A 27,173-nucleotide genomic window follows, 5' to 3' on the forward strand; every position below is an offset into this window, starting at 1 on the left:
GCCAGGCTGGTGATACCCACAACGTCAAGGAAGACTTTTTACAAAAAATGAAATCGTACTGTTGAAATGAACTTCAAAAAATCATTTAGGCTGTCATCCTGCCTTAATGTAAGTCCATCTATGAATCTCCAGGGGCAAACAGGACATACATTATTGTGAAAGATCTTGAGAAGCTTCTATCAGCAAACTTGCATGGTCAGACTGCCTTCACTGTCAAAAAATTACTAATTATGACTGTTTTGCAATGGATTGTTGGAAGCAGCTCACACTGCTTTGTTAACTTTTTAGGAATTTTGTGAGCCACTGACTTCATGCTGACAGCTTGAAATCAGCCACAGTGGGAATATTCACACCATGGAAAACAGCAAACGCTACAAAGTGGCCCCAATCCCACACCGCCCCTTTCATCTGTTAAACATTTATCAATATATTATTGTCACATGCTTTGTAAAACTTCTCCAGTTTTCTCTTCTCCAGCTCTTAAATTCTTTGAGAGCAGTGAAAAACTCCAGAAGTCAAAAAAGAAATCTCTTCTACAATTTTCTGGAAGGTTTAGCCTCCACTTAAACATTCAAAGCAAAAGGAAATCTACTTTGCAAGACAATCTACTTACAGGCAAGAAAACTGCTGTATCAGAAAGTTACCATTAGCCCAAATTTATGTCTGCTGTTCTCCCTACTACTATTTGCCAATCTTGTAAACATCCCTCAGAGTCTCTTCAGAGCTCTCTGAATTATGTCATATCTCTCAAACTTGAAGACAAGAACAGGTTCAGCATTTAAATGGTGCAAGTGACACCGTAAAGAGGCACAGGCGACCTCACTGTTTATAATGCACAAACTCTCTGTTTTCTTAATAGAACTTCTCCCCTCCTGTAAGGCGCTTAGCTGAATGCCCAGACTGGAAGTTATTTACCTCCTAGAGTCTTTCTGATAGAACCAACCCTCAGCACAATCCAGGGATCTGGAAACGTTTCTTCCATGGCCTCCAAAAAAATATTTATTGGCCCTAAAACCTAATAATAAAGATGTTCTACTGTCTAGTGTTGGGAGATGGTACTCCATGGGTTCCTTGCATTTCCATACATCTTACAAAGAGAGGCACTCACTGCCACTTGCTCTGGATTAGCGTTTTAAGGATGTTTGTATGGTGAACAGTCTTAGGAGACAGAGATAGTAATCTCTGGAGCAAAGGGAAATCGTGTTTACTGCCCACTTAAAGAGATTCAGATTCCCTAAATTCAGGGGTCCTTTTCTCTAACGCCATCAGAATATGTGCAGGCTTCCATCAGGGCCCATCTGTATCACCACCGTGAGACATGGGGCAGAGAAAACTGACGTAAATACACTGTTCATGCTGCTTCCTGAGGAAAGAGTAATACAGCCCCCGGACTCTGACCCATGAGTCTCATGAATTCTGCTGTCATCTGTGGAACTGTGGCACACCAGCTTGCTGGATTGCAAGCAGAATAACATCTCAGCCCCTTCACAGTTTTCAATACCTGCTACCTATAAAGCTTTCAAGAAGCAATTTACACCTATATTTATATCTCTATCTGTCTACCCACCTACCTATCTAATGAGGATGAATTGTGTGCCTCAGAGATTCTTTATAGCTCTCTTGGGCAATCATGTATACGACAGCCCACAATGAAGTTACTGGGATGGAACTTGCAGAGCCATTGCACTCTATTAAAGGTAGCCATGTGAAACTAGGTAAAGTGGGCATAAACAAAACGATGACTGACCTTAATGCCCTGTGTGTACTCTAAGGCAGGGCTTCTCAAACTTTAATGAACATATAAAACACCTGGGAATCTCATTAAAATGCAGATTTGAATTCAGTAGGTCTGGGAAGAAGCCCAAGATGCTATGTTTTTAACAATTTCCCAAGTGATGCGGATGATGCTGGTCCAAGGACCACACTTTGACAGCAAGGCTCTAACAGCAACTAATATAAATTCTATACATATTAACACTGATATCTGCATAAACTCTAACATTTTTCATACAAATATCTCCACCAACCCAGAAGTCCATGTGAATCATAGAACTATTACACTGGTTTAGGAAAGAATAATGAAAACATTCCTGAGTACACAATTATGGGTGCCTGTATACTTATATGTGGGAAATATCAATATTGGTTATGAATTATCCTTCATTGTAAATTATAAACACATTCTATTCAAAGAACCAGGAGCAAAGGGAACATGCAGGAAAAGACCTTCCTAGGCAATACAGTCTTCTAACTGTAGCAAGAATAAAAGAAACAGGGCCAATTACGATCTTACAGTTTATGTCACTGATAAGTATATCTCTGGCGAAGTTAATGCTGATGGGTTAAGCATAACAGGGAAAGAGAAAATAATATGTGGACATAAGACTGACTCTGAGAAAGCAAACGTGCTGTGAGAGAAAGCCTAGCGGGCAGAGAGTCAGGGGCCTGGGTTGTGGTCCCCACCCTGTTACTCCCTTGCTATGGGAGCTCAGGGAAGCAGAGTTGGTCCCCACTGGGCCACTTCCTAACTCTTGCATCTTGGCCATAGGTTTCACCTGCACAGGCCGCCTCTCAGCCTCATGGACCATTTTTTAATACTGTCAACAGCCCGAAGAAATCAATCTTTCTGTCTCATCTTATTCACTTGGGGAAAAGTTAGTGAGCCAATTTGAAAAGCACGGGAGAGGGCCTAGAAATAAAAGAAAGGTGGAAATTTATTTTACAATTTTATCGGGAAATACTTGGTCACACTTTTACTTTATTCCTTTTCCTTCTTCCACTGTCTCCTTCTTTCCTTTCTTTGGTCTTCTCCTTTCTACCCTCTCCCTCTTCACTGTCTCTCTACAAAAAGACAGCTGGGGAGGCAGCAAGGTGGATTTCAGTATTCCACACACTAATTTCTCATGAGCTTAGTGACTTACTTTTGAAGAGATTTTTGTGGTTGAATATGCTTAGGAAATCCTGGGTTAAACAGAGTTCAAAGGTTTCTTTACTGAGGACAGTCTCAATAGAGATGGTCTTTAATAGGCAATGTATAACCTGACTCTCCGAGAAGGGGCTGGGGGGTGCTGGGTCTTCTATCTTTGACCACAGGACCACAGAAACTAGCCCTCCCCCTGCTAGTGTCTTAAGGAATTCACACTGAGAGAGTTCTGGCATGAAGATTCTGGATACCAGAGTCAAGCTATCATGTTTTAATTAGTTTTACCTTGAATAAACCTCGTGGCCTTGGGCAAGTCACATAACCTCTCTAAGCCTCTGGTTTCTTCACGTGTAGAAGGGGGTCAGTGACATCTAACAGATGGTGCCATTGATGAGACAAAGTACAAAAAGTGCCAGACATAGAGCCACCTCACCAGCCAGGGCTTTCAGATTCACAGGTGAGGTTAACCCATGTCCCTCGAGGGCTTGGCGGGAAAAGCATCCATGCTACTCAAAATTACTCTTTGAGATGAGGCCACTGGCCTCTCCTGACTTGGCATTGTCTAGTCCCATCTACTCAAACCTGAATATTCCCTTCTAAGGGCTGCCCACCCGGCTGTGTGTGTTTGTGGTCAGTCCCAACAGATGACATTTACCAAATGAATGAGGGAGAGAAAGAAAATATTGAGACAGAAAAGGTCACAGAAAATAAAGAGAGGCAGAAATGAGGCCAGGTCAGAGAGCACCAGGCATAACTGTCCTGAGGCAGCCTCAACTTTACCTCTTAGGTGGAACGTGGCCTCAGGCAAGTGAAACAACCTCCCTGGGTCTCAGGGTCTCCATTTAAAAGATAAAGATAATGATGCCTTATCTCACAGAGCTTCCCCGGGGAAGAATTAAGAGCGATCAGATCTGTTAACCACTTAGCACAGAGTAGGAACTCAATAAGAAAAATAAAAACAAAGCTAAATGTTCTTTGGGGGGCTAAGGGGAAAAAACAGATGCAGTTATTCTCAAATCCAATTCTCTGATTTCTAGATTGGAAACTGAATATCATAATCCTTCTGAGGAAATGCCAGAAAAACGAACACACACAGGGCATCATTCCCTACAACTGACTTCAGATACACCCAATGAGTGCTGGTAGATGTAGTTTTAATGCTGCCATTTTGAGTGAGTGAGTGATTGAGAGACAGTCTCTATTATCTACTGGATTCCAAAAAACTTAAGGTCAGCAATGGAAAAACAACATTTCAAATTTGCTGAATAAGGACTCCCTGACTCCCCCATCCCACAGCAGTCAGGTAGAGAGATCACTTCCTTAAGACAGGACTCTCCTCACCTCCTCCACTCACAACTGTGTTTTTCCCACGCCCTATACATTTATCACTCTAATGTCATCGCCCTCTCTCTATGTCCTCAGGGTCTATCACAGGCTGGCCCAGAGCAGGCTCTCCTTAAGTACTTGTTGAAGAAATGAACAAATCCCACATTATTTATTTAATAAGCATGACCACTTTAGTCCATCAAAACAATATGAAGACCATGAAAACAGAAATTTTTTTAAATTAGTAATGTTGTTATAACTTAAATGAACAGCTTTATTAATCACTTCCAAATTTAATAGCAAATCAAGGAAAAAAGTAAAAAGTCGTGGCAGGACCCAAGAAATCAACATAAACAAGATCATTATTCTTCACATTGAGATTTTCTAACTCTGCCTCTCAACGACTTCCTCATCAATCCCTAAATTAAGTGGCTCCGCTGTGACCTCAGGACTAAATCTAAACTCCACGGCATGCAGGGAGGCCTTTTGCATTTTGGTCCTTGTCCATCTTTCCATCCTCATCTCCTGCCATTGACCTCTTGTATCTTCCACTCCAGCAACAGCCAAACTACCCCGATACAGACCTCCATGCCTGACAGATGCCTGCTCCAATTCATCCACGTGTGACCTCCTACTCATCCTTTCGGACTCCACTTGAGAGCTGACAACCTTGTGAAGTGCTCTCTGATTTCTCTAAACAAAATAAATCAGTCCCCTCCTGTGTGGGGCTATTTAGAGTACCTACTGCCATGTCACCTTCTTAGATGTCACTCTTCCTCTAGACTACAAACTTCTTGAAGACAAACAGTGATGTACATATATGTATTCCCTGTGCCTGGTACATTGTACACCCTCAGTAAGATGTTTAATGGAAGAACAAACAAATGGATGCATGTCCACTGCTACACACTTTCTATTCTCCCATCACCATCCCTCCCAACTAATCGCCTTTCAACCGTTGACAGGAAACCACTGGGAAGGATCTGAGGTGAACTTTATGGAACTTCAGGGAACACTTAATATCTGCTGAGCACTATCTTATTAATCTTTAGAATAAATCAAGATTCCTCTATGAAATTGGTGCTGGTATGTTCATTTTACAGATTAAAAAGAAAGAAAAAGAAATTCAGAGAGGGCTTCCCTGGTGGCGCAGTGGTTGCGAGTCCGTCTGCCAATACAGGGGACGTGGGTTCGTGCCCCGGTCCGGGAGGATCCCGCATGCCGCGGAGCGGCTGGGCGCATGAGGCCACAACAGTGAGAGGCCCGCGTACCGCAAAAAAAAAAAAAAAAAAGAAATTCAGAGAGGTTAAGCCACCAGAAAAGAACCCAGCAGGACTTAGCGTCAAACCTGAGTCCATGATCCTTCTGCTACCCTATCTGGCCTCAAATGCAAATTTCATTTCATCCTTTACCATTTCAAAGGGTGTTCTCTTCCTCATTGTCCTCTATCATAATTCTCACCTCTTAAATCAAGACCCCAAGTAGCCCTCAGATGGCATCTGCCTACCAAACTTCTCCCAGTCTACTGGACACAACCCACATTCCTCTCTCTTCCGGATCCTCTTGCCCTAAAAGCCTGACCTAGTGTTTCCACTGCCTTCTAATTCTTCAATATCTCTCTGCCCAAGTCACTCGGATGGCTTTAAAACAACTTGCAAGAACATATCATGTATACCAAAAAGACACGGAGCTTTCTGCGTTCCTTATAGTTCAATTCAAAACACATTTACTGACTGTTAACTCTGACTTGCACCATACCAAGTACTAGGGACAGAGGGATAATAAAACAAAATTGGTGACCTTGAGAGCTTTTAGGTTAATGGGAGGACTAACAAGTAAGCATATTCTTTCAATATGATGGGATAAGCATTCTTCTGGATGATTGCTCATGGTACAAATACAAATCCACAAAAAAAGGATTTTGTCCATCGTGAGGTATCAGAGAAAGCTTCCTGGAGGAGGTCATGCCTAAGCTTCATCTTTAAAAGATAAGTAAGAAATAATCAGGCAAAGGGGTAGAGGAGGGCCCTTGAGAAAGAGAGAGCAGCTACAGTTTGTAACAAGTGCTGACATCACCTTACAGAAAATTTAAAAGTTTCTGATATGGTTTTTGTGTATTCTTGCTGAAACTTTTACATGTGTAGGGTTTGTGTCAGCAATGAATAATTCAAACAGAACCCAACACAGATGCTTGATGGATGTCCATCTCGATGACCATGACATCATTGCCATTATCTCTTCATTGCTTTCTTTAAGGATCTTTCTTAAAGATCCTTTCCTTATCAGTGGAACAGACTGATAACTCCTGTGAGATGAGTTAGGGCTTTCAGAACACTATGCTCTACTTAGAGGCCTGGGGAAGTCATTTTCTAAACAGCATCCTGGTACAATACAGTCACCGGACTGAGCGTGGCCACCCCAGAAGGAGAGCCAAAAGAGAAACCTCCATCCTCTGCCCCCGAAGTGCATTCCTGGTGCCCTGTCCTGTTTTCCACCTTCTCTGTAATTTTATTTTTCTATGAACCAGCCCAGATTCTGTCATAACCTGGACAGAGAACTTTCTGTACACAACAAATTGATGTGAATTGATTCAAACACTTATTAGATATAATTTTCAATCACTCTCATTCTGGGAAATTAAGTTTGGTGTTTGGTAATGCATTTTGTTATCACTTAATAAAGAGACAGTCTCCTCCAATTTTAGTAAGTCATGAACTTTGATGTTGGAATGCCTCTTTGATAGCATATAGAAATAGACATTTTAATACTCCAACAAGGCAAGAGAGTCAGCAGGGCAGCAGTTGAAAAAGCTAAATCATTAAAAGCAGAAAGATTTGGGTTTGAATTGTGGTTCTGCCAATTATTAGCTCTGTGGCTTGGGCACGTAAATAAACGTCTCTGGACTTCAATTAACTCATCCTTAAAATGCAAGATTACTATGAAAATCAAAGAAAATGTGTCAGTAAAGTGGCACACAGTGGTTCCCCTCAATAAATGGTAACTATACCTCACTTAAAATTTTAATTAAATTTTAAGATCACCCACTTGCAGACTGTAGCCCAAATTAGCAAACAAGAGATTTTAAATAGATTTAAATATGTTGATAAAAAGCATCACATAACATATTCAATTTCTTAGAGCTCCTACAAAAAATGCTGTCTTAGGTCAGTTGCTCAGAAGTATGCCCAGAGAGCAGTGTTCATGGCAAGTGATTTATTAAAGGAGGGTTCCCAAGAGAGGGGGAAGCAGGAGACAGACGAAGGGAATCCAAGCAAGGCTGCAATTTCAGGTGAAGTCTCAGCCTCCAGCTGGATCCTGCTGGAAGCTCTGGAGTGTAAATTACACCACAGATCCTACAGAGAACTTGTAAATTACCCAGTGGAGTTGGCCCAGCCTAAAGGCAAGGGATTGAGTTTTCTGCTCCTAAACCAGTCAGTCATCAGCAAAGGAGCGGTTGAGGGAAGAGAGAGGAGGGTACTGAACTTCCAGCCACTTCCAGCTGTGCGTGTGTGTGTGTGTGTGTGTGTGTGTGTGCGCGCACGCGCATGTGTGTGCCCTGGACTGGGGTAGGAGGCCCACTAGTTCAAGGCTAGCCCTTTGAAGAAGGTCTCAGGTGCTAGCCCATAGAAGCAATTGTACACAGAAACCAGGGAAAGTGCACAGGACCGGTGAGAGGAGTTTGAGGGCAGCTGGACAGAGCATAGACAACGTGTGCAACACTAATCAAGAGAATTTCATGGACCCACATCTGTGCTGACTCTGCCTTCTGCTCATTGGAGTTGGGTGATCACCAAATAATGTACAGTTCACTGCAAATACATTCATTTTTCTTTGGTAATGTACAAAGCTAAGTTTGAAGTAAATATTTCCTAGGAGTATGAAATTCAATTTTGAAGGTTTGCCCTGAGGCATCAAAAAATGAGCTCTTCAACCTACACGGTTATGGATTTCTACTGAAGAAAGTTGTGCCAGTCACTAATAGAGGGCACAGATGCTGTTCAGACAGAAACGATTGAGAAAGGGCAGTGGGCAACTCCTCAACTACCAAGAAAAAACTGGCAGCAGCAACTCCTGGGCTCTTTCACACATGCATACTCATTTAACCATTCATGTAGCTAGAGATCCTGGGATGCTATTTAAATTGAGCTGTGTAATCTGCACATCTGGTTAAGAAAGATCTATATTACACAGATTCAAGACTGCTTTATTCAAATAAGTTCTTATAATGTAAAAATATAATTTCTTATACCTTCACATCCTTATCTGTAGAAAGGGTAAGGGGACTTTAAGACTTCAGGTAATAAGGACTCAATGGAGACAGCCAATTGGATAGGTAGACTGGATCACAAGGTCACCTGAGGATTAACTAATATCTTATTATAAATGACTACAAAAACATGAAATATTACAATATTTTTTAAATAACACATGTAATTAATTTTTTAGGGTCATAAATGGTTCCATACACCCCCTTTTCAAAAATTTCCATAAGCTTTATAATTTAGCAATTCATAATTTAAGGCAATTATGTCAACAGATACATTAAAATAAAATTCATGGAGAATTTCTGAGGAGCCCAACAGACAGATAACACTGATGATTAATGGGCACTTCAAGTTTTTGCACCTAATAAGTTCCAATTATAAATAAATAGCCAGTAACCACAATGGCTTCCACCAAAGGGCAGGGGCTGTGTTCTACTTCTGGACTCTCAGAACACCTCAGGAGCTCAGCAGACACACCTATGGGTGTGGGGAGGGTGGGAGGAGGGGAAAGGATAGAGCCTAAAAATGACTGTCTTCTTCAAACAAAATTGTCAACCTTTACTACTGTTACAAAATATCTGCAATAAGCTATCCTTTCAAGGTGAAACATTTGCTAAAGTTGGTGCTAAAACAATAGGATGAATCTACTAAGACTTGGTGTCCCCCACTCTCGGCATATTTGAATTCTGAGAATTCAGAGTCTGATTATAGCTCTCTGCTTTCCCATGTATTGCTTTGTAATGGAAAAGGTTTGGAATTGATAAGAATATGATGTGTAGTATAAGATGCTGAACAGAGGGAAAACTCAGAAGTCCAACCAAAATTAATGCTGTCCAAGAATCTGTACCAAAGAATGGGATTATCCAAAACCGTGGCCATTGTTTTCCATTTTAGGTTCTCATTATGCAAGTCTGTACATGGCAGATGTGTCTTTTCAAATATGCTTTTTTGCTGGTAATATCTGAGTTTTTTTCTTTGAATTTGCTAATCCATTAGCATATTAGGTGATGGGTGAGAAAATAGACTAGAATAAATACATATCACTAGGCACTTGATAAGGAGGAAGATCTACATGACAATTACAAAGACTTGGGAAGAACCCAATGCACAGACCTTATGGGGGAAGGATGCAGAGGATTCTGCTCTAGACCACCCCAGCCAGAGGAGAGGGACAGTGGTTTGGAGAAAAGAAGAGGAAAGAATGTCCCCAAAGGTGATGGTCAGATACTTCCCAAAGAAAGAGAATAAGAAGAGGGTGAAGCATAGAGATAGAAAAATACATTTAAGGAGATCTGGAGAACTGGCCATAGAATAATTACACTGTACCAAGCCCACCTCCCTTGGTGATTCAAGAAAGAAGACTTATCGACACCACAGGACGGCAAAGTGTTATCAGTAACTTGTTGGGAGGATAAGAAGCAGGAAAAGCAAGTGCTTCCTCCTCTCTGGAAATGCACAGCTTCAAAAAATGCAGCCCGACCTTAAGTTCTAGCCCTGGGTTTCAAGCCAAAAATAAGAAACACCATGCAGAGAACATGGGTTCTACTTAACGTTTAATCATCATGGTAAGAAAAAACAGAAGAATCTCCACAATGTCTTTGCTCACTGTGAAAATGCATCATTTGAGTTTTCAAACAGTTGGTGCTTTTCTCCCAATGGCAATTGAGATCTCAAAAAAGGAGAATTTACTCAAATTATATCAGCCATGAAATTAACTACAGTATAATGACCCAGCCCTTGGAGTGAACTGGGCTGCATAAAAGGAATCAGAGTGAAGATAAGAAAAATTATAAGATAACTCAAAGCCTGGGTCCTACCCCTTTCTGCTCTCAAGTGGCCATGGTCTTGTGAAAACTAACAATCACAGTACCCTATGCGTATATAATGCTGGGTAATGCTGATGACAAAAAACTCTACAAACCATCATTTCAGAGTGTGTGTTGAATGTGTGTATGTGTGGGTATATGTGTATGAATGTTGGGGATGGGGAACAGGTGGGAATCATGGTCGTGATCTTGAGCCTGACAAGGAATTTTCTCCACACCCTCGTATCATGAACTTCTCACTCCTACCTCCAAGAAATACCCTTTCCCCCAGTCATCTTTTGTTATTAGATTCTAACTCAGTACATTAATACCTCAGTGTCATCCACGTTTAAATTCTTCACAAACACTTTCACAACTTAGGCCTCATCCAAGTACCTTCTGTACATTAGCCCTCACTCAGGGAAAAGTCTTCTTGAAGGCCTGCAAGTCCCTGTGCATTTCCGTCTCCTCTCCGGTCCCAATTACTGCTCCCCCCACCCAACCCCACTCTGCTCCAGCCACGCTGGGCTGTGCAGTTCTTTCAACACACAGAGCTCCCCCCAGCCTCCACCCCTTGCTTGTGCTGTTTCCTCTGCCTAGAATGCTGTTCCCTCAGGTATCAGCGTGCTCACTCCCTCGCTGCCTTGGACTCTTGGCTCAAATGTCATCTGATCAGACAGGTCTTTTTTTTTTTTAACATGTTTATTGGAGTATAATTGCTTTATAAAGGTGTGTTAGTTTCTGCTGTATAACAAAGTGAATCAGCTATACGTATACATATATCCCCATATCTCCTCCCTCTTGCGTCTCCCTCCACCCTCCCTATCCCACCCCTCTAGGTGGTCACAAAGCACCGAGCTGATCTCCCTGTGCTATGCAGCTGCTTCCCACTAGCTATCTATTTTATACAGCCAACATTATTCTCAAGGGTGAAAAACTGAAACCATTTCCACTAAGATCAGGAACAAGACAAGGTTGCCCACTCTCAACACTATTATTCAATATAGTTTTGGAAGTTTTAGCCACAGCAATCAGAGAAGAAAAAGAAATAAAAGGAATCCAAATCGGAAAAGAAGAAGTAAAACTGTCACTGTTTGCAGATGACATGATACTATACACAGAGGATCCTAAAGATGCTACCAGAAAACTACTAGAGCTAATCAATGAATGTGGTAAAGTAGCAGGATACAAAATTAATGCACAGAAATCTCTGGCATTCCTATACACTAATGATGAAAAATCTGAAAGAGAAATTAAGGAAACACTCCCATTTACCATTGCAACAAAAAGAATAAAATACCGAGGAATAAATCTACCTAAGGAAACAAAAGACCTGTATGCAGAAAACTATAAGACACTGATGAAAGAAATTAAAGATGATACAAACAGATGGAGAGATATACCATGTTCTTGGATTGGAAGAATGAACATTGTGGAAATGACTCTACTACCCAAAGCAATCTACAGATTCAATGCAATCCCTATCAAACTACCAAAGGCCATTTTTAACTATTTACACATAACAAAACTCTCACTATCCTCCTCTTCCCTTGTTTCACTTTATTCATAGCATTTGAGATTACCTATAGATTACATCTAGATATATTTCTCCATTTTTCTGTCTCTCCCCTCAACTAGAGTTTAAGCTCCATGAGGCAGAAACTTTGTTCTGTTCAGTATTAAATTTCCAGTGCCTTAGAACAGTCCTACTCAAATAATCATTTTAAAATTGAAATCAGAATTATTTATTTAATATTTTTCTTTATTTCATATTTTTTAAGCTTAAGCTTTATCCTAAACAATAATATCGTGAAACCAAGGGTATGATGTGCCAGGTATATTTTTTCTAATAAATACTAAATATAGAACTATCAATATTAAAGGTGTTAGCCCCAAATATCCTTTCAAACCATCTTGCTACCACTAAGGATATACATCCCCAGCTTTGAGAAATACAGTATCATCCAACAGCAACACATACCAGTGGCAACACATACTAGTGACATCCAATGGCAGTACATAAAAAGCAGTGAATTTGACATGGAAATAAAATTTGTTTATTCTTATAATGTTTCTTAGTCTCACAGCATAAAACAGTAAAACTGGAGTCATGAGGCCTGGCTCCCAGCCCTATATCTGCCACAAACCAGCTGTGTAACCTTAGGCAAGACACTTAAGCTCTCTGGGCCCCAATGTCCTCATCTCTGTAATAAGGACTTGGGATGATTCCTAAACTCACTGGCAGCTCTCACTGTCTTTGACTCTACCAACAACCACAAAGTTGCAGGAAAGAATCCTAAAGCAATTAGGTTTATTATACCTACTTAATGTTTAATCATCATGAAAAGGAAAAATAGAAGAATTTCTACAAAGCTCGATGACTTTGAGAAGCACAAAGTAAATATTTTATAAAATAAAATAATATTTTGGATACAGTAATACTGTGGGCATAAATCTTTTCTGTAACCCCATGACCCTCCTAGTGTAGGCAGCTGGATACCAAACCTCCATGGCCTCAAGAAAGGGTTATCCAGGATCCAGGCAGAACTAAAATTAAGAAGTGGAAATTCTTGGTCAAGACCAGGATGCTCTTTTTTTGTTTTTTCCTTTTTTCTTAAGCAGAAGCTAGTATGTAGAAGGAATGATTGAATTAGAAAAACAACCCTCTGCAATCCTCCGAAATAAAATAATTTTTTCAGGAAAGGATCAGAACTGGGTACTAAGCCCATTATGTTCAAGTTTTGGGGAACGAAGATATCTGCTAGATGTCAAATTATCATTCTACAAATTACCTACCAACTGCAAAGGGAAACTTGTATTTTCAAAGAAAGGTCACTATTGACATTTTTGGTGGCCACCATTTTTTAAAAGTGGTCAAACTTACAGTAACAGTGTATCAGGGTGACATGTGTTTCTAACTGTGGTACACTGTGAAGCGCTCAGCACCTCTGCTATAGTCTTCTTCCCAAAAACATTTCACTGGCATCTAATCAAGCCTTTAGAAGTAAGTTCCAGTTCACAGGAAATATGGGAATAAATGACAAGTTCAAGAATCCCACAAGGAAACTATCGAACACCACCAGAATGAAGGACATTCTACAGAACAACTGATGGGTCTCTTCAAAAAGTCAATGTCCAGAGGGGGAGAAAATGGAGGTAGCAATCCAGACTGAAAAAGGCCAAGGAAAGACAATGAGCAAATACAGTGTGGTGAACTTTGAGTAGATCTCGGTTTGAAATATAAATAGCTATTAAAGGCAAGTTGAACAACTGGGGAAATTTGAAGCTGGACTAAGTATTATCTGCTATTACAGAGTTGTTTTAACTTTCTCGAGTACAGTGATAATGGTGTTGGCGTTGTGCTTTTAGGAGAAATGTGCCAGAGAGTTTAGGAGTGAAGTGACATGATATGGGCAACTCATAATCAGACAGCAAAATGTTAATCAGAGGTTGAATGCAGGTATTGAGTATACAGATGGAATAGTCTTTCAATTTTCCTCCATGTTGAAAATCTCGTAATAAAAAGTTGGACAAAAAACACAAGATTCACATGTATGAAAAAATTATTTGGAAGAAGAAATCAAGAAAAACTGCTTGTCATATTCCTCTGTCCCCATGGGAAGCAGCAAGAGGCAGAGGGGAGATAAATAAGTTAGAGACAGGAAGGAGGAAGTGTGTAACCTGCCCCCTAGTGAAATATGGGGGCTGGGGAACCGGAGAACCTCTAGTCAAGTTTGGAGATTCAAGAAAAGAGGAACCCCTTTTGGTGGGGGTGGACCTGAAAAGGCGGCCAAGAAGACAATCTCAAGCCTATAATGGAAGAAATGAAGACGATTTCTGGTCTCTCTCTCCAGAGAGAGCCCGGGCCAGTATTCCAGCATTTCCTGTGTCCCCAAAGCTTCATTGACACCCTTACAGAGAGGTGTGTAAAAGTGGCGGACCCTGGCTAGGAACACAGGATGTACAGCTGAGAACTACACCAACTGATAGCCGAGGACAAGTGGGACAACACAGCAGCTACCAACATGGAGAAATGACCACCAGTGGCCACAGAATGTCCCCTTCCGTGCAGTGGCACTTCAGCATCCCTAAGCCCACACTCCACCTGAGGAAATGAAGATGAGAGTGAGAGAACTGGACCTGATGGGACAAACATGAAACGTTCTGTGATTGCCCATAGTTTTTAAGATTACACAGAATGGTAGGAGGTTAGATTTCCACTACATCGTGCAAAAAGGGCAAAAAATAGACATTTAATTCATATATAGAAAAATAAAGTCACATATCTTACAGTCTGTGTCTGAGATAAGTGCCTGCCCCACTCTCCATCCTATCCTAGACATTTTAATATTCCTTCACCCACTGCCATAGCATCACAGGAGAACCAAGATATAGTGTGAGGGATACACTATGCATATAAATATACATCTGAAATGACCTTGCAGTTGTCCACACTCATAGCTACATGGAATGTAACACAGAAATTGTTTACAGCCTATGGAATGTGTGTGGCTTTTAAATATGAATAAATAAAAATTTATTCAAATAAAATTAAAAAGCCATACTGTGAAGTCTGACTCAAAAGAGTTGGGAAGCAGATCAGCTGTTGATCTGCTTCTTGAAAAACCCACACCATTCCAGGAAAAGAGAGCTAGGCAGGGCTGCCTCTCTTTTCTGGAGCTGGGATGTCAAAGGTACCCCTGCCAGGATATATGCTACATGCAAACAGAATTATTGGGAATGTAACTAAATAAGAAATATCTTCTGTTTATAACTGAGAGGCAATATTTTCTTAAGATGACCATAAATTTGAAAACATATCCAGGATTATTTAGCATTGACCATATAGACACAATATTTCATATGTTAATAACAGATTGTGGTTTCACAGTGAAGAAAAAAAAGACTGTAGCATTACACGCCATAATAATAAAGGACATCATCAGAAATGCATGGCAGACTCTTTTAGTGAGTGTGTCATTGTTTTGAAAAATGGCTATGTTACAGGATGGTAGATATTAAAGCTCGAGGAGACCCTCAGATGTCTTTTGGTCCCATACTGCTAATTCTGGTCTTTACACAATTTTCTTTTACAGATGATCCAGGAAGTAAGTGCGGGAAAATCACGGCTTACTCTACTCAAGTCTTGCCGGAACTACTAAAGATGACAACCATGATTGTAAATAGGAATACCACCTCATTCCCAACATTCTCCCCTCCCACTCCACTCCCGCCCTGAACTTGAGTCCCCTTCCTTCCTTCCACTGATACAGTTAGGGCTGAGATGACATCTCTGCCTTCAACTCAGGATATTAATCTCTTACTGAAGACTTGGTGAGTTAGAATGGACCACACACTCTCTCTCTCATTCTCTCTCTCTCTCTCTCATTCTGTCTGTCCTCAGACCACTAAAGCTCCTAGGTGATCACAGAACAAGCCAATGTAATTCTATTTGTGTTGATGTCTTGATAAAAACAAAGATCTTCCACCACCACTTGCCTGCCAAAAGCCTTGGCTTCTCTGGAAGTACAGCATCTTGGTCTGTGATTATAATAACACAAGTGACAATCAATTGCATAAAGAAGAATTTATTTTCTCCAGAATGCTCTTTTCATCTTTTTCTTTTGGAAGTTTTTAACTTTTTATTTTATATACAAAGAGCTAACATTGTTTCTGTGTAAGGTGGATGTCCTGGATGACCCATTCAAGGAAGCTGTAAATACAATAAGTCCCCTACACACAAACCTTCAAGTTGCAAACTCTCAAAGATGCGAACGTGCATTCCATCAACGTCAGGCGTGAGTGAAACTGCAGCTTGCCCTCCGTCTCTTATTGCTGATGATCCTTCAGCTCTACCATCTCCCACCTCCTCTCCCTCCTCCAATCAGTAACCCTTCTTGCCTGTTCACTCGATTCCAGTCCCTGTATGCCAGCTGTTGTACTGTACTTTTCAGTTACTGTACGATTAAAAATGTTTTCTTTATTTTTTGTTTGGTTGTTTTGTATGTATTATTTGTGTGAAAAGTATTATAAACCTATTACAGTACAGTACTATACAGCTGATTGTGTTTGTTGGGTACCTAGGTTAACTTTGTTGGACTTACGAACAAAATGGACTTATGAACGTGCTCTTGGAAAGGAACTCATTCGTATGCAGGGGACTTACTGTATATCAAAAATTAAAGCCTATTTTTGTTAAATTATTTTAGCATTTGCAATCCCCCCTTGAAAAAAGGAAGCACATCAGAACAGAAGGCTCCATGAGCTCATATTTCTAGACTTAAGCTGATGTTATTGAGGGAAGAGGGAGGGGCTCTCTTCCCCATCCCACCCCTGCCTGCTCTTTCTGCCCCTTCCCTACAAAAGTCTACATACCAAATCAATCAACAGATAAAACAGAGTCTTCATAAACCCCAAAACAATTCAAACAGATGAACTGTTCGAAGGACAAGAAAGTTAAGAATTTGTAATTATTCGCACACAGTATCTTTAAGGACTCAAAGGCTTAAAATAAGCATATGATTCAGCAACTTTATATTCATAATACATACCCATAAAATATAACACATTAAAATTACAATTCTTTTCTATAAATTCAACTAATAAACCTTAAATATACACTGTATGCATTTGGGACATTTTTCTGCAATTCTGAATCAGTATAAATTCAGACAGGACTCTCCTCATACTCTTTTCCTTAGTGATATATTACTAAAACATAAATCTGAACAATAACTGCCTCAGAGAATTAGTTCAACGAGCCAGGCATGAAACTAAGCACTGATTTAATTCTTATAACCACTTAAGAGATGGGTATTATTGCATCTACCAGAGAGGAACCTACGGTTTACAGAGTTTAAAATTTTGCCTAAAATTATAGTTAGCAGGTGGGAGACATGAGATTTGAACCCAAACTTGTCTGATTCATAAGTCTCCAATATTACATTTCTATACACTGGTAGGTTTGAAGACTTAAGAGTTAACAACTTACAAACATGAAGGATGTGCAATGTTCAAACAGGCTGTCTTCTGAATTACCACGTGACAGTTCCACTGATTTAGAGCTAAATTTATTCCCCGAGTCATTCAGTATTCTTGCTCAAAATAAAGTAGGATAAAGTCAGAGCATATGTTACAATTTAAGCCAAGTTATTATCTGTCGTCTTCACAAATTCTGAAAAGCTGGTCCACCAAAATCAGATGCTAGGAATGAGGAGGAAGAAAACCAAAATAGGGAGGGAAGAATGTAAAATTAGGATGCACAGAGATGTGGAAAGACAAAATGGCAGGGAAAAAAGTGAAAGGTAAAAAAAGAGAAATGAAGGGTGAAAAGAAGAAGAAAAGTAGCAGACTTTACAGTTTGGGAAGTCTTTTTTAAAGTGCGTGATGATCTGTGTAAGGAGGTCAAAGTGAGTTCACCACAGGATTTATGGAGGACCAAAGAGAGGGTAGCAAGTTCTGACTTTTAAGTACAAAATCTAATTTCTTAAGGGACCCTTTACCTTTTTGTGAAACTAGTAGCGTGGGAAGTCCCTAAACAATACAGCTGCACTTTCTACATTACAGGCAAACCTGGGTTCTCCCATGAATCACACTGGGCTTATGGGATACCCACGTAAGAGAGGGAATTTTAAAAGTTCAAGGTCAGTGTACTCCGAAAGCTAATGGGAAAAACGCTGCTACTTCTGCTTCCTGTTTTGCCTGATCGAGCCAGTTCCTGAAAGTTCTGGGCCCATTTTCAATATGCTGCAAAGAATATGCACGTTCTGCCCTCACACAGGCATAACCCAAATGGTGACCCTACAAGAAGAGACTTCAGAAAGTAGATCTTCACCTCACGAATATAAGGGTAAAGGTTTATGTAACATCTCCAAAGGACAAGAAAAGCACACTTGGGTTAACTCTTCTTTTGATTAATTTCCACTTTGTCAAATTACTCAATAACTCTTTCAACTGAATGTCTTTTATGAAATTTCCAAGGACTTGATTGTTATTGACAAATTTTGTTCTCTATTAAGAGAATGCTAAAATATACTGAAGCCGGGGAGGGCAGTTAAAAAAACAAAACAAAAACCCTATATTCTCTGATACTCTTTTGTAAGAATAAAATAAGAGAACAAACAAAGCCTATTACTTACTTTTAAAAAAAGTTAATCACTAAACTCTTCAAAATTTCTTTTTATTAATGACTTTCTGATTCCAGAAAGTTAAAATAGTACTGTTGGTCTCTCTGAAAATGTCACGCAAATATCTTTATTACATATATATCTGAAAGAGAGAGTATTTCACATCAAGTTAAAAATAAAAAAGAATTTCAAAGAGATTAAAGAGCATGTAAAAAAAAACACAAACAAAGTAAAACTAGTGAAAAAAATATTAAAATGTATGTTTACAACCTCAGGGATGGAAAGACTTCCTCAGCAAAATGCAAAACTTAGAAAAAAGATGGACAGGTTTCCTTCTATAAAAAAAGTAAATCTTCCTGTTTGCCGAAAGACACTATTTTAAAAAGTCAAAAGATTAGAAGAAAATATGAGCAATGTATATAACCAATAAAAGATTAGTACATATAATTTATAAGGTAAGTCAACAAATAAAAATAAACATTTCTTTCTATTCTTCACATGACAAAAATGCTTAACCTTATTAGTAATCAGAATAACACTGTAAGTGAATTGGCAAAACTAAAAAAGTTTGATAATATCTGATATGGGTGAAAGCATAAACAAAACGATGCCCTCATCTACTGTTGGTGGGAGCGTAAATTGATAAAGCATTCCTGCAAGGTAATCTATCAACATTTAAAATCAACATTTAAAATATACAAACCTTTTCTCTCAGCAATTCATTTCCAAATGTCTGTCTTTATAAGTAAGGTATTATTTTTATTTACTAAATGCCAGTAACTTTCCAAAGTGCTTCACATACATGAACTCTGTTTATCTTATAACAAGCTTCTGAGGTGGGTACAGTTACTGCCCCATTACAGATGGAAATACTGGGGCAAGAGAGGATGAGAAATTTGCTCAAAGTCACATACTTGTAATGGGCGGAGCCAGGATTCAGACCGAGGTAGCCTGACACCAGAGTACTCAGAAATACTATGGAATAGAATTCAGAAAAGAATTGATTCAGAAAGATCTACAAGGCAAACAGTTACCTTTAAAAAGATGCAGAACAAGATTGGTATTATAATGTCTTTATGCAAACAAAAATGAATATATTTGATTATCTACATAATGAATGGAGCTATATATCTTATTATTGACATAATATATGCACTGGGGATGGTTAAAGAAGGTTACCGCTAGGAGTGGAAATGGTAGTGGGAAAGGAAGATGAAGAGGAACTTTCCCTTTTAGCTCTATATATTTCTAAAGTGCTTGAAATTTTGAAAAATGAGAACGCATTCATGTGTTACTGTTATAATACTTAAATGTTATTTGTCTTTTTAAAAAAATGGTTGGGGGGGAAGGATCATACGGAAAACAGTCTGTCCTTACAGAAGTTTCTATAACTGTGTTTCTGGCTTTCAGTCACATTTTTCCCTCTTTTAAAAGTTGATCCAAATATCTGCTAAAGTCAACCTCCTAAATTTTCCAGAATTATTTTCAGCTCACATAAAAGGCTTTAACCTTCAACCTCTTTAGCTTTGGTCCCACTATGTTTATGACTATTTTTAAAGAACCAAATTTTTGGTTGCTGTTGAAAGATATTTAGAAGATCATTTATATAAGAGGAGAAACTTAAACTGGGGACATTGAATCTGGAGTTAAAACCTGGCTCTGTGTTCTCAGGCAGTGTAGTTTTTTGGTCAATTATGAGTTGGAGATGCCTACTGCTCAATTAGCAGGAATGAAGACATATGAGCGGTTTATGTCAAGGACAGGAGGCTGCAGAGGAAATCTGCAGGCCATCAAACCTGAATAAGGGAAAAGGCTTCCTATTCCAGTTCCTCCTGCGGGACCTCTTCAGGTCACTTTTATATTTACTCCAGAAGGACAAAGGAGGCATCGGTACTTAGAGAATAAATATTGTATGTGGACTTCCATCAGGAAACGCAACTAACAGAAAGCTGATGGTCACAGCTATTCTTCACCAGTGTGATGACTGCCAATCCCCCTCCGCCCTTTTGATTCCCTTATTTTTTTTTTCCAACCCTGTTCATTATCAATGCCATCAGGCGGGGCTCCCAATGTGGATCACTTTCAGAAGACTTGGCAGCCCCTGTGCCCCTAGATGCTTCCATTTCCTCTTTATGTGCACTTCTACATTTTCAACGAAGAAAGGGAGCCAGGAAGCAATGTGAGAACTAAACATAAGACTTGGTTACAACAAAAATGAGAGCATTCAAAGGCTTGATTGCCTGTTCCTTTGGCAATAGAGCTGCTCTGGAAAGGTCCTTGAGCCCTACTTCAGTGAAAATTAAAATAAATCACAGGCATTCTTCAAAGAAAAGGGATAAAATTATACATTTACCTCCAGGGTATCGATACAGGCATAGATTTAGATAGATGTGTTATATAGTTCATGCACCCATACTAAACACGCATATGAATAATCCCTATACAGATGGCCAAACGCTAACAGAGGAGCTTTATTCAGGACTCTGCAATTATGATAACTAGATATTCAACCAAAAGCCAAAAGGATGGTGTTAAGGCACAGAAATGAGCATGGAGAAATGGAATAGGATAAATTCTACCTCTTGACATCTTTATTGAAACAGGGCTGGTAGTCTATTGGACACTTGCAACAAGAGGCTTAAAACATATCAAACGATAATGAAACATAATTTCTAGGTTAACACCAAGATGAGAGCCACCATCTGGCACTTCTGCCAGTCTCAAAGCTGGACAAAGACACATATTACGAGGCCACACATTTGGAGGGAGAGAGGCAGAAATTGAAGAGGCTCACGTGCAAAATGGAAAGTCAAAATGAATCCTCCAAACTTCAACAACAATAACAGTTTAAAACAGTGTGTGAAAACCCACACATCCTAAGACAAAACCTGGACAAAATGACCTCCTGTCTATGACCATTACTTATCTGGAAGAATTTAAGTTTAGAAGCTTAGAAAAGCTCCACTATCTCTCTTTAACCATTCATACACAAGCTGCCCTCCAAATATTACTGTTTTCCAATTAACAACCTAAAGTGGATGGAGTTGAAAACTCTCTGTGATCATTCATTCCAACAATTAATATTTATCAACTGCCAACTTTGGCCTTGGCACTGGGTAAGTAATGATGAACAAGACCAATATGAACTCTGGGGCTCACAGTCTGGCCTCTATGTTCTAGATTGTACCATCAGGATTTGGTTATAGTGAACTGACAGAACAGATAGAAAAAAAATCCTATGAAGCTTACAGTCACATAGACCCATCTGCAAAGAACACGGCACAGCTCACTGCTGTATTCTAAGATCTAGGTTTAACTCCCTGATTTGGAATTTAGGGATCACCTTCCCATGGAAAGCAATGCCATCAATGATGTTTGGATTCTAGGGTTGATCCATAAATCTTGAGTTGCCCTGCATGCAGCTGCAGTGTGATTTTAAGAGATTTCTGGTTTGTGTTACCCTGGGAATCAGTTGAATCAATACTATTAAACCGTAATCTATAATCCCAACGCTGCTACCATGGATTGAAACAGTGGAGGCTGAAGTGCGCAATGCTGGGGATGCAAAAAGCTGGAAACACCTATGAGTGGGCTGGCTGCCGTCCTTCAGTCTCAATCTGTCCCCAGGACAAGGGAATATGCATGGCGGTAGAATCTCCCCAAAGGTGCTTAGGAGGGCAAGAATTACATTTGGAATAGCTCATTTGCACGTCAGCCATTGGCCTCTTACACAGAACCAAGGCACTGGTTCTGGCCAAGGATATGCACATTTCATACCGTTGTTACTCAGAAATCACAAGTGACATGTTTTCTGGTTATTTCAGGAAGTATAATAGTGTTTTTACACATTCTCCCCTTTTAAAAATGTATGGTTTTTCAACAGCTCTAATAGCATTTAAAGTACATTAAGTTACATTAATTTGCTGATTGAAGTATAGTTGATTGAAGAATAGTTGATGTTTCAAGTGTACAGCAAAGTGATTCAGTTTTACATCTATATATGTATATATGTGTGTGATATATATATATATATATATATATATATATATATATATATCTTTTTCAGATTCTTTTCCATTATAGGTTATTACAGGATACTGAATATAGTCCCCTATGCTATACAAGAGGTCCTTTTAACTTACAGTAATTGTTAAACACCACTTTTTAGGTAGTTTCATTACATGAGCCTCGTCTTCTCTTCTAGGTCCCCTAAATTACAGCTCAGCATTTGACCAATAAAACAAGAACCTCAACTCAGGCCCATTTTGTCCAAACCATGGCACAGTTAGACGTGTAGCTAAAAATAGAGAAAAAAGCTATTCTAAACAAGAACCTGAGTCTCTGAGACAAAATTTTAAAAATAATTTTATTTATGTCTAAAAATAAGGGAGTAAAACATATGCTCTAGTAGTTTCTGCCTGAAGAAAGTCATTTACTGGATCTGTGACAAGGTTAAGTAAAATCTTTCTTACCAATCATTAATGATAACCTTAGGTTATACCCGGAAACTGTAGGTGCTTCAGCAGTGGTCACCCCAAATTATCTAAATAAAAGACTTTGTCAGCCTTAGTGACAGAGTCACTATATGAAATACAATCTTCTCTGAAACAAAACGTCTGCCTTTTGTTCTCCTCCAGCACTGCACTACAGAGAGTGAGTTCACATTTACAGATCATTCTTCTGTTGTTTTCTTAACACAAAGTGGGGGTGGGGAGTGACTCCCAAATATTGCTCCTAGGGTTCCCAAAGCCTTTCTGAGCTCCCAGTAGGACCTGAACATACCCTTTCTCTGAAGAGCCCACAAGATGAAAGTTTCCAAGTCAACCCTCAAGACAGGAAAGTGACAGAGCTAGAATCTGGCTCTGTCCAGTAAACACTCTGCTCGGGGACATCCACCCCAAGTGCCTCTAAGGAAAGAAAGCATCTGATCAGGATGAAGAGAACAAAATCCCATGGGAGGCGGCTAACATACAGAGAGGAGAAGCCTAGGCCAGACCTGGGCGCCAGCCGAACATGGGGACCCAGAAAGGTCTTTGAAGCCATGGGTGGGTTTGGTTTGAAATGCCTCTCCCACATCTTGTCATGCTTGGAAAGAGACCTGGGAACCCATGTTTATCCCACAGAAAGGTGATTCTCTGAGAATGCTTGGGAAAAAGCAGCATCCCTTGGAAACCATCAGAAATGCCCATTTCCAGGCCCACCGCAGACCTATTAAATCAGAAACTCTCAGGGTAACCCAGAAATCTGTGTTTTCACAAGCTCTCCATGAGTTTCTGAGGCAAAGTCAAGTTTGCAAACCACCACCATAGGATTAATTAAAATCACTGCAGTACAGTCCCTCTCCCAAGCCTTATTCATAATTGGAGAATGAGAGGTCTTCCCTCCTTCAAAAGAAATGTCAAGGATCAACAGGCCAAACAGGGAGTCAGGAGAAGGTTTAGGTGTTTTTTTAAGGCTTAATTTACCACGGCTCCTCCTCATTCATTTCAGGTTTGGGAATCTTGGTCATGGGCACCAACAAAGGCAGAGGAAAAAGCATCAGAAATGGATCTGATTCACCCCAGAGCCCAGTGTACATTGGGCAATTTACTGCTACTTAAAGATCACTTTCAAGTAAGCAAGTGACATTAATGGTAATTGTAATGAACCGTACAGATCAAGAAAGCCCACCTGACTGTCTCCCCAACACAATTAAGAAAGACACCACTAAACCTTCCTCACAGATTTCCCAAGCGAGTGGCTATTCATAAGAGACCACGCAGAATTTAACGATAACATATGAGTCAATACATACGCTTAAATTTCAGAGCAAATGCTTTTTAATCACTGAAACTCTTGGCTACTTATATCACAAGAACATTTAAATACGTTTCCCCTGTCCCCCAAAATGAATTTTCAATCCTCTAAAAGAGACCAATGTTCTACTGAGAGGCAACAGAGACCCTAATTTTTAATCGAGCACTAGGAACTTTTCCACTAAAATAAAAAGCCACTCATTCACAGAGCATCAATGTACCTCCAAAGGCTGTTATTTTGCTTCCCAACACTTTAAATTTCAAAATGAGACTCTGAAAAAGCAGCAGCAACACAAAAAGCACACCATGGAAATTCTAGAAGTCAAATGTACAACAGAAAGGACCTTTCTACACAAAATACATGTGTCCATAACTAGCCTACTGCCACCCAGCCTGGCCTGCCTTTCTGAAACAAAAGTAAAACTCGGGTACTATTTTTTTATATCATTATTAGGCACTTGAAACTCAAGAAACCAGTTCTGTGTCTTCTGGGATAACTGTCCTCATTGGAAAATGAGTAGTGCTGAATAATCAACATGATTTTGCTCTGTCTTGATTTGTAGTATCATAGCCTTGTTCCTATTTTTTCAGCCTTCACCCCTAGTCATCGTAAATCTAGCTGCTTCCTTCTTTAGTGGTAATTAGCATTAGTCACAAGCCAAAAATGATTCCACATAAGAAGTAAAATAAACACAACCCTTCTTACCTTTCATGCCAAACTTGGAGTGTCTTGCCAACTTCAGCAGAAACAGCATTACCAGCAGACAAAATCCTACTACAGATGCAATTACCACCACAGCATAGACCTAGAGAAAGGAAGGGAGGGCAGTTATGGTCTTGATAATTAGTTTCTTAAATCCAGGTGATGCTGATTTTGATGGAGATGGTTAATATTTATTGAATACTTACTACCTGCTTTTCTAAGAGCTTTATGGATATCAATTAATCTTTAACAACCCTAGGAAGATTTATGCAGGTCCTATTATTATCCCTATCTCTACAAATGAGAAAAGATAAGTTAAAGCTTATAAAAATGGGGACCCAATTGATATTATACAGATTAACATATACTAATACATCCTATATTATTATATAATGTATAGATAATAGATATTTTATCTCTCCCCATCCATCTATCTACCTATGTACCTACCTACCTACCTATCTGGAGAGAGAAGTGAGAGAGAGAGTATATAAAACATGAATGACAAAATACTAATAATTTTTGAGGCTGCTGAAAGATATAATGGGGTTCATTCATGATTTTCTCTACCACTGTACATGTTTGAAAACTGTCCATGATAAATTTTTTTTTTTTAAGTTGACTACTGTTGCTCTTAGAAGTCAGGGTGCCCTAGAGCAGTGAGTAGGTCTGCAAGGGAGCAGGAAGGCACTTGTGGGTGAGCACACCCTGTGAAAGCTCATGAGGCTGTAGACTTATGACATGTGAACTTTTCTGTATGTATGAGAAAGATCAATACAAAGTTGTTTTTTTAACTTAAAGGTGTAGCTGCAAGTTGTGAATCATACAAGGAGAGAGAGTAGATGCAGATCTTTGTGAATCCTGTCACAGCCCCAAGCTGGGGATCACAGAGGCACAAGTGCATAATGCTAAGTACACACTAACAATTTAGAAACAAAGATCGACACAGGACTATGCATCATCTTCCATTTTGGCTGTTTACCCCAAAGTCCTGCTTCCAAAATAAATTTGTTTCTATAAACCAGGAGTTGGCAAACTTTTCCTGTAAAGGGTCATATATTAAATATTTTAGGCTCTGGGGACCTACAGTCTGTGTTGCAACTAGACAACTCCCCTGCTGTAGTGTGAAAACAGCCACAGACAATATGCAAACAAATGGGCATGTCTGTGTTCCAATAAAACTTTATTTACCACAACAGATGGACAGCTGGATTTGGATATAGTTTGCCTAAACTGTCCTAGATGTCCATACTGACTTAAATGTCTAAGTTTCATTTAATCCACATAACAGTCCATATGACATATTATTATTGTCCCCATCTGTGGTAATCATTAGTGCTGTTTCCCAAACATTTCTGTTTTCCCCTGTGTTTCCCTTTGTAGGATTCACTTCCTGGCTTCCTTGTGGTGAGATGGGTTCAGGTGACTAGTTCTGGCCAATGAGTTGAGACTTGTATCACTGCCAGGAGGAGGATTTCACTGCTTACTGCAAGATCTTAGACTAAAGCAGTGGTTCTCAACCGAGGATAATGTTGCGCCCAGGGGACATTTGGCAATTTGGAGTTGTCACAACTGGGAGAAAGGTGCTACTAGCATCTAGTGGCTCAAGGCCAGGGATGCTGCTAAAGATCCTGCAGTGCCCAGGAGAGCCCCCCACAAAAAAAATTATTCATCAATAATAGCAGCGTTAACAGTGCAAGGGTAGTGCTCTCTTTCTCTGTGCCATAATAAATGCTAACTTTTCAAAAGGCGGCTGCCTTGTCAGCCTCATCTTGGAATGAGGATGATGCTGATAGAGCTCCCAGCCGATACGTGTAATGAAGCAATAAATAAACGTCTGTTGTTTTAAGCCACTGACACTTGGGGGGTTTTGTTACTGCAGCATAGCTTATCCTGACTGATATACCCAGCCCACAGTGAGAGGCAGTGTCAAGTGGAGATTAAGAATATGGATTGTTCCTGAGTTTGAAATTTAGATTTACCACTTACTAACTACATGGTTTCCAAATTACTTAACCTCTCAGCATCTCATAAACCTCATGTATAAAATAGAAAATATGATAACACTACCTTGCAGGTTGTTATAAATCCTCAATTAGTCAATGCAGATAATGGGCTTGACATAGTGCTTACTATAATAAGTAATTAATTATGTTGGCTATGATGATGATGATAAAACTGAGATTTATAAAATAAATAAATAAATAAGCAGCCCAAGATCATACCTCTC

At 39.6% G+C, this 27,173-nt stretch overlaps 1 protein-coding gene across 4 annotated transcripts in view; it reads right to left on the bottom strand.

Moving 5' to 3' along the window:
- NTRK2 (neurotrophic receptor tyrosine kinase 2) overlaps window positions 1-27,173 on the bottom strand; it is a 383,599-nt gene that overhangs the window by 259,723 nt on the left and 96,703 nt on the right. For all 4 annotated transcript variants that reach the window (XM_027094184.1, XM_027094181.1, XM_027094183.1 and 1 more), the window contains exon 13: window positions 24,947-25,046. In XM_027094184.1, coding sequence (XP_026949985.1) covers window positions 24,947-25,046 — 100 coding nt within the window. The remainder of the gene's footprint in view (window positions 1-24,946; window positions 25,047-27,173) is intronic.

Source organism: Aethalodelphis obliquidens, unplaced genomic scaffold, assembly GCF_003676395.1.
Source record: "Aethalodelphis obliquidens isolate GAN/ISIS:26980383/991018 unplaced genomic scaffold, ASM367639v1 scaffold88, whole genome shotgun sequence".
Classification (NCBI taxonomy): domain Eukaryota; kingdom Metazoa; phylum Chordata; class Mammalia; order Artiodactyla; family Delphinidae; genus Aethalodelphis; species Aethalodelphis obliquidens.